At 39.4% G+C, this 14,538-nt stretch overlaps 1 protein-coding gene across 1 annotated transcript; it reads left to right on the forward strand.

Annotated features, from left to right (window-relative positions):
• The first annotated feature begins 1,876 nt into the window (after positions 1-1,876).
• Positions 1,877-12,324, forward strand: LOC134743036 (protein asteroid homolog 1-like). Its single transcript, XM_063676308.1, has 2 exons — positions 1,877-2,014; positions 10,589-12,324. Exon 2 carries the CDS (start codon positions 10,597-10,599, stop codon positions 12,307-12,309), a length of 1,713 nt encoding a protein of 570 aa, XP_063532378.1. The 5' UTR covers positions 1,877-2,014; positions 10,589-10,596; the 3' UTR covers positions 12,310-12,324.
• The last annotated feature ends 2,214 nt before the right edge of the window (positions 12,325-14,538 follow it).

Raw genomic sequence — 14,538 nt, forward strand, 5'->3', positions numbered from 1 at the left:
GATGAATGTTCCTTTTATTAATATTGTTGGTCACAAAACTCAACTTTTTATTTCAGATTTCCAAAGGACGAGGAATAGGGGATATTACTGCAATGTTCTGCCACCAGAGTGCAGCACTAGCTTTTTTAGTGCACCGTAGAGTAACTTATTCATACTGTACCTTTAACAGGGTTTTGACAAGTTTTCAGGGGACCTACCGGAAAACTCGAATCCGAAATTTCGTTATCTAGCAGCCTCTTTATCGCTCGAATACGCAAGAGTGACAGAGATGTTAGATAACGAAAGTTCGATTTTCTTATTTCGCGATAGACCCTCAGATTGTGATAGTGGCGCCACCTACGCCGAGTTTCACGTAATATTCCCTATTATTAAATTAAAAAAAATATATTACACGAACGTTTTTTTTTTTTCATTTCCTATTTGGTACAGTCAGCTGCAGAGAAAAGGTACCCCACGTCCATACTAATTTACAGAACTGTGTATGCAGGGGGGGTGCCTTTTCTCTGCAGCTGACTGTACATGACTAGAAACTATACTTAGTCTTTTAGCATTAGAAAAAACGGTAAACCATTTCCACGTGTCTTTTTATTGACAAGTTTTTTTATAAATATAGCAATATTTTACTTATGAAAGCAAAAGTATGTAAATGATCGTATATTATATTTGTTGTGACTTATTTTCAAAGTGTTTTTCGATAAAACGACACGTTAAGATCGCTCGCCTTCTTTCTAATGATAAAAAAACGAGAGGTATAGTTAGACGGTTCTGAGTGGTAGACTGCAAATTAGATAAAAGCTATATTAGGTACATGCATTAATCCTCATATCAGGCGGCTCTTTGATTCCAAGGACTGCATAGTTTTTATACTTTTTAATTATTTTTAGAATATGAAAATTATAAAAAGTATAAAAGTTATGCAATCCTTGTATTCCACGCATTTCATTTCAACGAGCCGCCTGCTACATATTTCTTGAAATTGCCGCGTTTTTTCATGTTCAACTTTCATTAGCCAGACTATTATCAATTTGCCAATTTCGTGATTATTCTTTTACACGGCACATAAACTTATGCATAATTTATCGATATAGAAAGTCGACACAGTTACATGCCTAGCAAATTATCAAACTTATGACACCGTACGTAAATGAGAAATAACAAGCATATATGCATCTCTTTTCGGCACATTATCTAATTCGTAAGGAAGTAAAGTACGGGTATAGATATTTGCGAAGCATTTTTGCCCAACTTCTATGCTTTAGTCATTATTCTGAGGAGTTGACTTACATAAAAGGCGGGTGCGTACCGGTTATTACAGTCATAACCTTTGACTTGCGTGTACTGTTATGTAACTATGTAACTAAATATTATGTCGGCTTCCTTGTAGTTGCTGGTAGTAAACCGGGCGCTTCTGATAGGCTTTCCAAACCTTCAAATCGGTTTTACATAGAAAAATATTGAATGCAAAATGTGCCGACATGGTGCCGACTGTGCGCACCATAGCGATGAAAAACCGAGCGACGACCTCCACCCACAGTAATATAGGGACAAATACAGGCATTCCGGTACTTCCCCTTAAAGATTATGTCAAGCGCCATTGCGTTCCATTTTACGTCACTTGTTATTTCGCTTGTTATTATTATGAAGAAAGTGATAAATAAAAATGCCACTTAACTGAAAATTTATATTTTATGATTTTTACAGCGTATTTTTATTATCATAAGACCTATCAAAAAAATTAAGTATATCTATTTTTTTGTTTGACAAACTACAAAATGGAATTATGGAACGTATTAGGTAAGGTAACATTCGAGCAAATAAGTGACATTTGATGACAAATATAAATAGAGCAGATTTGTTCATTGTGCATTGAATGTGTTGTGAAGTGTTTAATTTAATTCTCAAATATAGGTAAGGTTACATTCGACAGCTACCTATTATTGACCGACAGAGTTATATTACCTTAGTACGTGGGTCCATAGTCGTGATAAGAAAAATCATTTGAAGCAGATAAAGTGTAAGTATCTATAATATTTTTTAGGGTTCCGTACCCAAAGTGTAAAAACGGGACCCTATTATTAAGACTCCGCTGTCTGTCTATCTGTCCGTCTGTCACCAGGCTGTATCTCATGAACCGTGATAGCTAGACAGTTGAAATTTTCACAGATGATGTATTTCTGTTTAGGCCAAGCAATAAGAAGGTATAGAGGGAAATGCTAGGAACACAATTTTTGACTTCATAGCTTTGTTTTGACTAGTTAGATGAACATATCAAAAGTCCCCGACCGTAACCCTGGTGCTGGGGGGAGGGGGGTTTGAAGGTTAAATTTTTCGGTTTTTTGATTATATCTCGGAAACTATGCGTCTGAGCGACTTGGCCACTTATACAAAATGAAAAGAGATTTATTTTTGTTACAAGTTTTATTAAGTCAAGTTTTTCGATATCTTGCATAGTTTTTGAGAAATCCGCTCTTGAAGGTTTATTTAGGGCTCTCATTTTTATCTTGATTATCTACATCAGTGAAGCTGCTAGGTCAGGTTTGGTAACGTTTTCGTATAAATCGGGGGTGCTGAATTCATTTATGGTATCAACATTGACACCTTTCCGAATTAAAAAACAAGCAATTATAAAAAACTTTGAAGGTGTGAAATTTGGTGTGAAGGGAATTCAGCTTCTTCGCCGAAGTTGAATTCCTGAGGTTAATACTGTTTAAATTTAGGTTTGAAGTCATGTTTGGTATCATTTTTAACTAATTCAAACGTGTAGACCATCCCAAATATTATTTAAATAAGTTCAACGGTTATTGATTCCCCATACAAATTTCCACCCTACTTTTCACACCCTTAAAAAATGATTTTGGTTATAAAAACTATCCTATGTAATGTCCCGGGACTCAAACCATCTCTGTACCAAATTTCAACGAAATCGGTCCAGCGGTTTAAGCGTAAAGAGGAGTTTAAAAAAAATCATTTTTTTAAATTTTGTTTTTAAATGGTGTCAATGTTCATACCAAAAATGAATTCAGTACCCCCGATTTATACCAAAAACGATACCAAACACGGCCTAGAAGCTTCACTGATGTAGATAATCCAGATAAAAATGAGAGCCCTAAATAAACCTTCAAGAGCGGATATCTCAAAAACTATACAAGATATCGAAAAACTTGATTTAATAAAACTTGTAACAAATTAAATCTCTTTTCATTTTGTATAAGTGGCCAAGTCGCTCAGACGCATAGTTTCCGAGATATAATCGAAAAACCGAAAAATGCTACCTTCAAACCCCCCTCTTCCCCAGCACCAGGATTACGGCCGGGGATTTTTGATATGTTCACTTCCTAAATAGTCCAAACAAAGCTACGAAGTCAAAAATTGTGTTCCAAGCATTTTCTTCTATACCTTTTTCGGGCATTCATTTCCTGGCCTAGTTGCCGCTATAACAACAAATACTAAAAACAGAATGAAATAAATATTTATGTGGGGCTCCCATACAACGAACGTGATTTTTTTGCCGTTTTTTGCGTAATGGTACGGAACCATTCGTGCGCGAGTCCGACTCGCACTTGGCCGGGCTCAAGGCGTTAGCCCGGATTACTAAAGACGCCGTTTCGAATCCGGCTTTCACCAGAGGGCTTCGTCACTTTTTCTTAAATATTAAGACGTCTATTTCTAAAAATGGAGATGGCGCTCGCGTCACGTAAACATTGGCTCTGCGATTAATATCAACAAAAAATAGTTTTAGCCGTAGTTTTAAGTGCTGTGAACTTTTATAATATAAGACTTAGTGTAAATTGACTGTGCTATTGTTATCTTAGTGCTAAGTGAACTAATTATCGAATTAATAGCATTCTTTGGTAAAATGAAATACGGTCTACAACAAAAGACTCTAATGTCAGTGAAAGCTAAAAATAGTGGTACTCGGTAAAATTACTCATAAACACTTAACTTTATACCAATAAACTTCTTACCGTGAACATATTTTAGTGATAAAAATAAAGTGCTAAACAAATAACTGTGAACAGCGAAAATAAAAAGGGTAGTCAGGACAAATTAAAATCACTACCGTACTCTCTACCGGACTTAACCCCTACGAATCAATAGACTTTTTCGCCAACGTTCTCCAAGAGTATTTGGCTTAGCGGTCTAACATAGCGACTTCTATAGACAGTTGACTCCAAAAGTTCCGGGTTCGAGACTTGCGAACGTTAAAACTTTTTGCTTTTTTTATTTTGTTTCTTTGTGCCTGCGTTCAAATCCCGTGGACGAGATAACTTTTTGCTTTTTATTTTTTATTAATTTCCTTCACAATGGATTGTATGGCGTGTCCGAGACTGATCACGAATAACCTAGAGCTGCTAACATGCGTAGCCTGCAAAGGAAATTACCATTACCAATGCCTAAACATGACCTCGGCGACGTTTAGGGAAAACCAACATGAACTGATTCGAGCGTGGCGTTGTCCTATATGTGTTAATGTCACAACAAGGCGGAAGAATGACTCCACTCCAGTTCGAAAACAGTTTGATATGACCTCATTAGACAGCACAACCATGTTAGTTGATGGTGAAGCAGAAATGAGCCTGATAGAACTAGACCTGCCTGTTTCAAAACCCCCGAATCATTCGCCTAGTAGTCCAAGCGCATCAATTGAACAAATAAGCGCATTGTTGGATGTCAAATTAAATAAGAACAACATAACCATCATCAACGACCTGAAACAATTAATACACACCGAAATAGGCTCTGCAATAAACGACCTTAGGGCGGAATTCTCACAAAAAAACCAACGAATCATAATAGAGCAGCAAGACCTGAAAAATGAACTTTTAAACACAAAGATTAAGATAGAAGAAATGGAAAAGGATCGTATTTTGTTGCAAGAAGAATTAAAAGCGCTTAAGACTCAATATAAAAACTTCGACAATGCAGGACAAGATGATACATCGAAAAAATTTGTATTATACGGCCTTGACGAATACTACAATGAAACGGACCAGGATCTATACGAACGAATTAGTAACATGTTTGGTGACATTTATAACATAAACGTCTATAGCTCGATAGAATCAGTTAAGCGGATAGGAAAGAAAGGTAACCGTCGTCCACTCATTATTGAAATGTTAAGCAAGCGCCTAAAAAATCACATCCTGCAAAATGCGTATCTTTTTAGGAATACCGGTTACGCTATTGCAGAAATCCTTGATAGCGAATCGCGGAAAAAGAGAAAACACCTGCGAGAGTGTCTCATGATGGCCCGCCGGAATGGAAAACACGCGATAATGCGAAATGATCGCTTATTCATAGATGGTGATGAATATACCCCTCCCACCACCCACATACAGCACCATCTCTATCCTGCTGCAGAATGCGCACCATCTGCAACAAATTTGTTAGTGACAGGCAGCCCCAAGATCAACGATGTAGAGCATGATAAAAATGAAAGTCGGCCGTTTTTTCGAGCAGAAGCCCTCCAAAAGCCGTAGGATTGATATTTTCTACCAAAACGTTCGAGGGCTTAAAGGTAAATTGGCGACCATCAAGAATCTGTTAGCGACGTTCGAAAGTAATATAATAGCGTTAACCGAAACAAGGCTAGATAACTCAGTACACGACTCCGAACTGTTCCCCGGCGACTTCAGAGTGGTGCGCGGCGACCGCGCCGGCCGCGGAGGCGGCGGCGTCCTGCTGGCCGCGCGCGCGCCCTACTCGCTGCGCGCACTAGACTGTGGTGCGCACCCGGAGGATGAAATAATTTGCGCACTCGTTACTAAAGGACACTTCCGTTTTATTATGTGTGTTATATATTTAGCGCCTCGAATACATGAGGATCGATATTACTCCACTTTTCAATGTATAGAGAGAATCATAAATACTTACTCTTATCCTATCATTATTGTAGGTGACTTCAATTTGTACTCGGCCACGATGAGTGTACGAAATGCCTTTGAAAGTGTTCTGTCTTATTGTAATCTTACACAGCAAAATACTGTATTAAATAGTCTTAACCGAATATTGGACTTAGTCCTATCAAATGAAATGATTACTGAGATGACTGTTACTGAGGCTACTGCGGGGCTAGTTTCATTTGAAAAGCATCATACTCCTATTAGCATAGAAATTACCTGTCCTACGATATTTAATAAGCGACCTACCCATCAAATTCACAGTCGATCTACTATCACAACTCGTGAGAGAAATTATCGAAAAGCAAATTTCTTAACCCTATATCATAGGCTGGCAAATTATGATTGGTCGGAACTATATAACATAAGCGAAGTAAATGACTGCGTCGAGTGTTTCTACTCCATTTTGAATGGTATATTGTCTGAATGCGTCCCATTTAAAAGCCCCCAAACAACTAAAGCTCGTCAAAGCTATCCTGAATGGTTTACTCCCGATATTATACAGTTAAACAAAGTAAAAAACTCGTATCACAGACTATTTAAGCAGACGGGACATCAACTATACTACGCTTTATTTGCTTACTATCGAAGAATGATAAACGTCCAATCAGAAGCTGCTATGCTAGCTTTTATCAACAAGTTACAAAATAATATTGCAACGGACCCCTCCTCTTTCTGGGCATATGTTAAAAACCGCCGTGGTTCTAACCAACCTGCTACGTTTGGCGACATGCCTCCACAAGAAGTCGTAGACTCATTTGCCAAATTTTTCAAAAGCGTTTTCCTCCAGAATGCCCCCGCACTGGACGTAACGGCAGCATGCACTTCTGCTACGGCAGAGTCACAAGATACAAATGGTCGGATCGTTAGCATTGACTATATTAGTGATGCGGATGTTCGCACAGCTATCAATCGTCTGCGTCCCAGGTCTACTCAAGGCCCCGATGGCATTCCTCAATTCTTAGTAAAGGACTGCCGTGATGCATTCGTCAAACCACTCAAGTATTTGTTCAATCTGGCATTAAAAAATAAAGCATACCCGTCGGTTTGGAAAACATCAAAAGTCCTACCAATACACAAATCCGGTTCCAAATCTGATATACATAATTACAGACCGATTGCAATATTATCGATATTCGGAAAAGTATTTGAGTCCATTATATATGCCCAAGCAAGAAAGCAGCTGAATGGTTGGTTTTCTGACGAGCAACACGGTTTTCTGCAAAAGCGATCAACCACATCAAATCTGATTAATACTGTCACATTAATAGCCAATAACTTGGATCAAAGAAGGCAAGTAGATGTTGCCTACTTTGACTTCCAAAAAGCATTCGACAGAGTAGATTGTGATATTTTACTTAAAAAACTGTCTATGGCCGGATTTACTGTACAATTACTTCAGTTTTTAGCCAGTTACCTCTCAGATAGGCACCAGTACGTTCAGTTTAATGGCTGCAGATCTACCCCATTCGTAGTCACTTCTGGTATTGGACAGGGAAGTAATCTGGGACCCCTAATGTTCCTAATTCTCATAAACGACTTGCCGACAGAAATTAAATTCTCGACCTGTCTGTTATTTGCCGATGATTTAAAATTAGTTCTCCCGATTGTCGATCCGAATGATCCCACATTGCTTCAGCTTGATATAGAAGCAACTTGTAACTGGGCGTCAAAAAATAGCCTTACCCTTAACATAGACAAATGCTCAGTAATGACATACGCCCGAGTTCGCCAGCCTATAACCTACCAATACACTCTTCAGAGCAAACCTATGAAGCGTACCAATGAAATTAAAGACCTTGGTGTCACTTTTGATTCCCAACTAACATTTAATCCACACATAGCCAACGTTAGTAAAGAGGCTAGAAGATGTCTGGGATTCATAATTCGGCAAGCTAAATCATTTACCAATCAGCACGCCATTACCATCTTGTATAACGCTTACGTGCGTAGCAAGCTGGAGACGAATGCCATCATCTGGAGCCCACATGAGCAACAATACGTGCTTCTATTGGAAAGAGTGCAAAAATCGTTTGTGCGATTCCTATACAAGAAAATATACGGCGCATACCCTTTCCTATATCCAACGCTCTTCATATATGGTATGGTAAACTATACATCCCTTGAAGCCCGAAGAAACATATACTTAATTAAATATTTTTTCCATCTAATTCGCGGTCAATTAACAAACTCCCAGCTGTTAGCACAAATACCGTTACGCGTTCCCCGTTTATCAACTAAACAACTGCGTACTCGCCGCCGCGATCTCTTCTCCATTCCTCCAGCGCGCACGCGCGCGCTCGCCTCCTCTCCACTGCACCACGCGTTAAAATTGATGAATGACATACTGGACAGCGACAAGCAGCTTGACATTTTCTTCTCCCCGGAGACTAAATTTTTAAGTGCAACATCTCGTTACTTGGAAAGTATTGTAACCCCTAGCTCTATTGTAGAATCTGTGACATAATTGTTGTAAACGTTTGTAATTAAGTTTAGATTATATTATGTTATGTTGTATCTTTTATTTGTTAATGTGAATTTAATTTATACTGTGAAAATAATAATGATTTGTTGAAATTTCGTTTGGATTAAATTGTACTGTAATATTTGTTACAATAAAAAAATAGTTAATAATGTGACATGTGACATACATAATGATGATAATTTAGTATAATTTCATAATGACATAATAATATAATATAAGTATGTACCTATTTAATGATATAATTCGTAATGAAACATTTGATAGAATTGTATAATAACAGAAAGATGAATATGTAGAATTATATTAGTGTATAATCACATGAAATAATTACTAACAACACTATTAGCACGTAAGGTTTATCTGTAAGTGCTGATATGTATAATAATAAACAAATAAACAAATAATAAACAAATTTCAGTTCACTCTGCATCAACTTTATTTATTATTATTAACTAATTTTAAACATTACGCCAAATTACATAACGTGATAACCAAAGAAGATATCGATATGTAGAGTTTTAGGTAGGTACGAGCAAAGATAGATATAACTCCGTAATAGATAGATATAGTCTAAGGATAAGAAAAATTACTTATTACGATTTTGACTTATTTACAATATTAGTGGTGGTAATTGCTGTAACTGTTTCAAATTTTAGGTATCTACGTCAAATGGTCTTTGAGAAAAACGCATTTAACTGATTTGCAAGACCGAAGTGATCCCATAAGTGTTCTGTTTGTCAAAACAAAGTTTTGCACCATAGAGTAATTGATACTAGAGCGGTACTGTCATAGTAAATTTTGTAACCCCAGTAAATTCACTGCCATCTGTCGACACACTTTAAAACTAAAAATGAAGATTTATAAAAATACGATAGAATGTATTTAAATATAGATAAATGATTTTTTTATTTGCATTAATTATTTTTATGTTTTTGACCCATGTTCTTTCACTGATATGCGTTAAAATTGTTAAATAACAAACGAAACCGTCAACGCCATCTATACAACTGTAGGCCAAAACTAGTAGCGCCCTCTGAACGAGAATCAAATTTTCTTGATTTTCGAGGCACGTTTTTTCCTTAGACTGTATCCATCCATTACGGAGTTATATCTATCTTTGTTTGCACGGAATACTAAAAAAACGTGCCTCGGAAATCACGAAAATTTGATTGCCGATCAGATGGCGCCACTACCTTTGTCCTACTCTCGTATAGAGGGCGTTGACGGTTTCGTTTGTTATTTAACAATTTTAACGCATATCAGTGAATGAATATGTGTCAAAATCATAAAAATAATTAATGCAAATAAAAAAAAACATTTATCCATATTTAAATACATTTTATCGTATTTTTATAAATCTTTCATTTTTAATTTTAAAGTGTGTCGATAGATGGCAGTGAATTTACTGTGGTTACAAATTTTACTATGACAGTACCGCTCTATCCTATTATATCCTCTTTGGTACGAGTACATAATTAATTACGCCTCATTGGCAACCTTGGTTACCTAGTGTAACTTGTGATTTAGATGGTTTTTTATACGATTAATGAGAAATAATTTACCTCCTTTTAGGGCATGCTTAGTTATTCCTGGTTTCTTTATTTTAAACACGAGAGGGAACGTTAAAGGATTAAACAATGTATCTTTGAGGTCGGGGCCATGGCCATTCTGTCACCATAATTGCTTATTGACGTAATTTAAGGATGTGTGATCGCGTGCCCGTTGTGACTCAATTAATCGGTATCAGTCTTAAAAATAGGCCGTTGAGCTGTACAAGTAAATGCATTCATCATTATTATGTATCCATTATCTATTGTTCGTCCTCATTTGTATTGTATGTATCTCGAGCTCGATAGCTTAAACATTTGCTGTACGTATATTTAATACTATTTTTTACCGGGCAATACGTTTCAAAACTTAATTTTTGAATTCGAGCGCAATACGATTGTACTTTGCGCAATTAAAGAATAGGTACCTACCTATATGCCTAACTAAATTATGTCACATTCTTTTTTTGTTTCTCAAATAAAGAAACTAAAAATATATCCTTTAATCTCATTAAAGTGTCAAAAGGGCTTCTACGTGTTGGCTTCGGCTCCGCGCACGGCTCCCAAATGTCCGGAACACCATTGTTCCGTGATGGGTAAAGACATACAAATAATAATGACACTGGTATCTTAAAGGGTTTGCAATCGTGTTTCAGATATCATCATGAGAATACGGACGTTCTCTAAGTTAGTGGAGGTGAGGGAGCTGACGCCGCGCGAACTGCGAGATGAACCCATCGTGTTGGACGGTCAGAACCTGTTCTACAACTCCTACCAGCGGGCAGGCTTCTCCGGCGCTTTCGGGATCGAAGCCGACCGCTACGCCTGCCACCTCAGGCAATACCTCCAAATGTTTAAAAAGGCTAACGTCAAATGCTACTTCCTATTCAAAGGAGGACACGAGAACATGGAGAAGAGGCTGAAGAAAGAAAAAGACAGCAAAATCGTCCCTGTTCTCATGAAAGAAACTTACAAACAGGTCTTGAAGGAAATGGATTTTGAATACGTGGTTTGTGAGTATGAAAGCAAGAAAGATATCGTTGAACTGGCTCACAAACTCAACTGTCCCATCTTAAGTTATGACATCGAGTATTGTTTTACCGGACTCCAGTACATACCTTTCACTACACTTGAACTTCAAAATGATACCATTCACTGTGGTTACTTCCTATTAGAAACCTTTTTACGAAAATATAAATTGACTGTAGACAAACTCGCCGTATTCATAGTATTGACAGATGAGAATATTTTTCCGGAAGGATTTTTCTCAGAGTTCTTTAAAAGCATTAAAGCTCCTCTTGGGCCATTCCAATGTAATTTGCATTTGATGAGGTGGCTTTCTAAGGGCAGCAAGAAACAGATCTTTGCAACTATCTTCAGGTTTATATCAGCTGAAGACAAAAAGACGTTCATTGAAGAGGAAGCCAAAGTTGGGGCGCAAATAGAACGGCGTGAGTGCGGCGGGCTCGGCGCGGCGTGCGTGTTAGACCGCGACGCCGCCTTCGTGGCGCGCGCCGACCCGCGCTGGTTCGCCAAGGGTGTCGCCGCCGGACATGTCGCTATTGACTACGTCAACCTTTATCGGTCCAAAATATTTGTTGGAGCTCCTCCCATTAGAGGATTTCAACAAGACAACCCCACGCTTCTGGCTTTGGATATTATAAAGTACTCATATGATTTATTGACTAATTTCGAAAACGATGGTTTTAATTTTGTTTATGACGCTGGCCTGGAAAAAGAAACGATTCTCGTCGGAGACACGCATTCCATTCGAAAACCGGTTTACGAAGCGGAAGTTTGTGTATTCGAGAACGGATGGGAGTCAGTGCGTTCTTTTGGGCTGCTCGAGCACTTCGCGCACGAGACGCTGCAGCTGAAGAGCCTGGAATGCCTCGAGAGTGCGCCAGAGGAAACGCGACTGCTGTTACTAGCGCTTGCTTACTTCTCGCGACACAGGCCTTCGTCGCCCGCTGCACTCTCTTCAGCTGTGCTGCTCGCCTACGTAATGCTCGACGTGGTGGCTGACAAGGTCGACAAGAAAAATCTTCCGAAGTTCCCCTTCGACAAGAAGCCGATTCTGGACTCGACCACAGATAGGAGCGTCGTCACTGAGGCCGACTGCGGGATCGCGGCCGCTATAATGGAGGAATACTCCACCACATCCGAAGGTGACGCTGAGCTGATTTTGGATGTAAAACTGCTCCATGCATTGGCGGAATTCCAGCAATGTCTGCTGCAGCTGTCATCACTGAGCGTGCTGTGCGGCGCGGAGGTGCCGGCACCGGTGTTCGCGCGCACGTACAACGGCACGCTGGGGCCCTATTCGAGATGCACAACTGTCAGTTTCGGCTTCAACATCAGTTCAACAGTGGAATGAATCATTTGTTCATCAACTGTGGAAAGTATCATTTGGTTGTACACCAAAACTCATTCATTGAAAAAATTATGCAACAAAAATCAACTTTGTTTTCTTACTACTATACGGTTTAAAATGGCTCTGAACTCTGCGTGGTTCGGTTTGGTTTCGTTGTCACCTAACTGTGGATTGCTAATGTCAAATTTACCTATTTGACAACACACGATTTCTTCCATTCAACTGAAGTTCAACACGAAACGTCACTTAAGAGCCCTTATTCCCTGGAGCGTTCATCGATTTCACGAAATAACACTCAATAGATGGCGTTGACGCGCGGTACGCGAGCGCCGGCAACTATAACGCGTTTTGAACGCAGAGAAGAATAATCTTGATCTTTGTCGATTTCAACAGCAAGTAACATTATTTTTATTGTTATAGCCTCTCTTTTATTTTATATGCATGGTAGTAGTAATTTCAGTTTATTATGTTAAGAACATATACATACTTGTACCCAGGGATGACCAGGGTGCCTAGCCAAGATGCCAACCGTTTAGGTACTTATAGTTTACATTAAAACCAAATCTGCAGCTGGCCTCTGAAATGGGTAATAGAAACGCGATCCGTATGTCTTTCATTTTCCAAATGACCAGGGTGCCTAGCCAAGATGCCAACCGTTTATGCTCCGTAGCAAACGAAACTTAACTGTCTCTGCCGCACTAATATTGAAGAGTGATAGAGAGAGATTACGCTATTGTTCGCTTCGGAACGAACGACTGGAATCTTGGCTAGGCACTCGGGTTTAGTACCAACAGTTTACGTTAAAACCACTTAAAACCAAATCTGTAGCTGGCCACTGAAATGGGTAATAGAAACGCGTTCCGCATGTGTTTTGCTTTCCAGATAATCAGAGTACCTAGCCAAGATGCCAGTCGTTCGTTCCGTAGCGAACGATAGGGTAATTTCTCTCTATCCCTCTTTCATATTAGTGCGACAGAGACGGTTGCGATTCGTTCGCTACGGAGCGTAAACGGTTGGCATCTTGGCTAGGCACCCTGGTCATCTGCATAACGAAACACATACGGAACGCGTTTCTATTACCCATTACAGTGGCCAGCTATAGATTTGGTTTTAACGTAAACTATAATAGGTACCTAAACCTGGGTGCCTAGCCAAGATGCCAGTCGTTCGTTCCGCAGCGAACGATAGGGTAATCTCTCTCTATTACTCTTCCATATTAGTGCGACAGAGACGGTTTCGTTTCGTTCGCTACGGAGCGTAAACAGTTGGCATCTTGGCTAGGCACCCTGGTCATCTGCAAAGCGAAACACATACAGAACGCGTTTCTATTACCCATTACAGTGGCCAGCTATAGATTTGGTTTTAATGTAAACTATAGGTACCTTAACCTGGGTGCCTAGCCAAGATGCCAGTCGTTCGTTCCGCAGCGAACGATAGGGTAATCGCTCTCTATCACTCTTGCATATTAGTGCGACAGAGACGGTTGCATTTCGTTCGCTACGAAGCGTAAACAGTTTTCATCTTGGCTAGGCACCCTGGTCATCTGCAAAGCGAAACACATACGGAACGCGTTTCTACTACCCATTCAGAGGCCAGCTACAGATTTGGTTTTAATGTAGACTATAGGTACCTAAACGGTTGGCATTTTGGCTAGGCACCCTGGTCATCTGGAAAGCGAAAGACATAAGGAACGCGTTTCTACTACCCATTTTAGAGGCCAGCTACAGATTTGGTTTTAATGTAAATTATATTATAGATACCTAAACGGTTGGCATCTTGGCTAGGCACCTTGGTCATCTGGAAAGGGAAACACATACGGAACCCGTTTCTACTACCCATCCAGAGGCCAGCTACAGATTAGGTTTTAATGTAAACTATAGGTACCTAAACGGTTGGCATCTTGGCTAGGCACCTTAGTCATCTGGAAAGGGAAAGACATACGGAACCCGTTTCTACTACCCATCCAGAGGCCAGCTACAGATTTGGTTTTAATGTAAACTATAGGTACCTAAACGGTTGGCATCTTGGCTAGGCACCCTGGTCATCTAGAAAGCGAAAGATACAAGGAACGCGTTTCTACGACCCATTTTAGAGGCCAGCTACAGATTTGGTTTTAATGTAAATTATATTCTAGGTACCTAAACGGTTGGCATCTTGGCTAGGCACCTTGGTCATCTGGAAAGGGAAAGACATACGGAACCCGTTTCTACTACCCATTCAGAGGCCAGCTAC

Source organism: Cydia strobilella, chromosome 7 (assembly GCF_947568885.1).
Source record: "Cydia strobilella chromosome 7, ilCydStro3.1, whole genome shotgun sequence".
In the NCBI taxonomy this organism is placed as follows: Eukaryota; Metazoa; Arthropoda; class Insecta; order Lepidoptera; family Tortricidae; genus Cydia; species Cydia strobilella.

Coding starts and splice junctions, on each gene's coding strand:
- LOC134743036 (XM_063676308.1), top strand. CDS start 10,597: ATGAGAATACGGACGTTCTCTAAGTTAGTGGAGGTGAGGGAGCTGACG.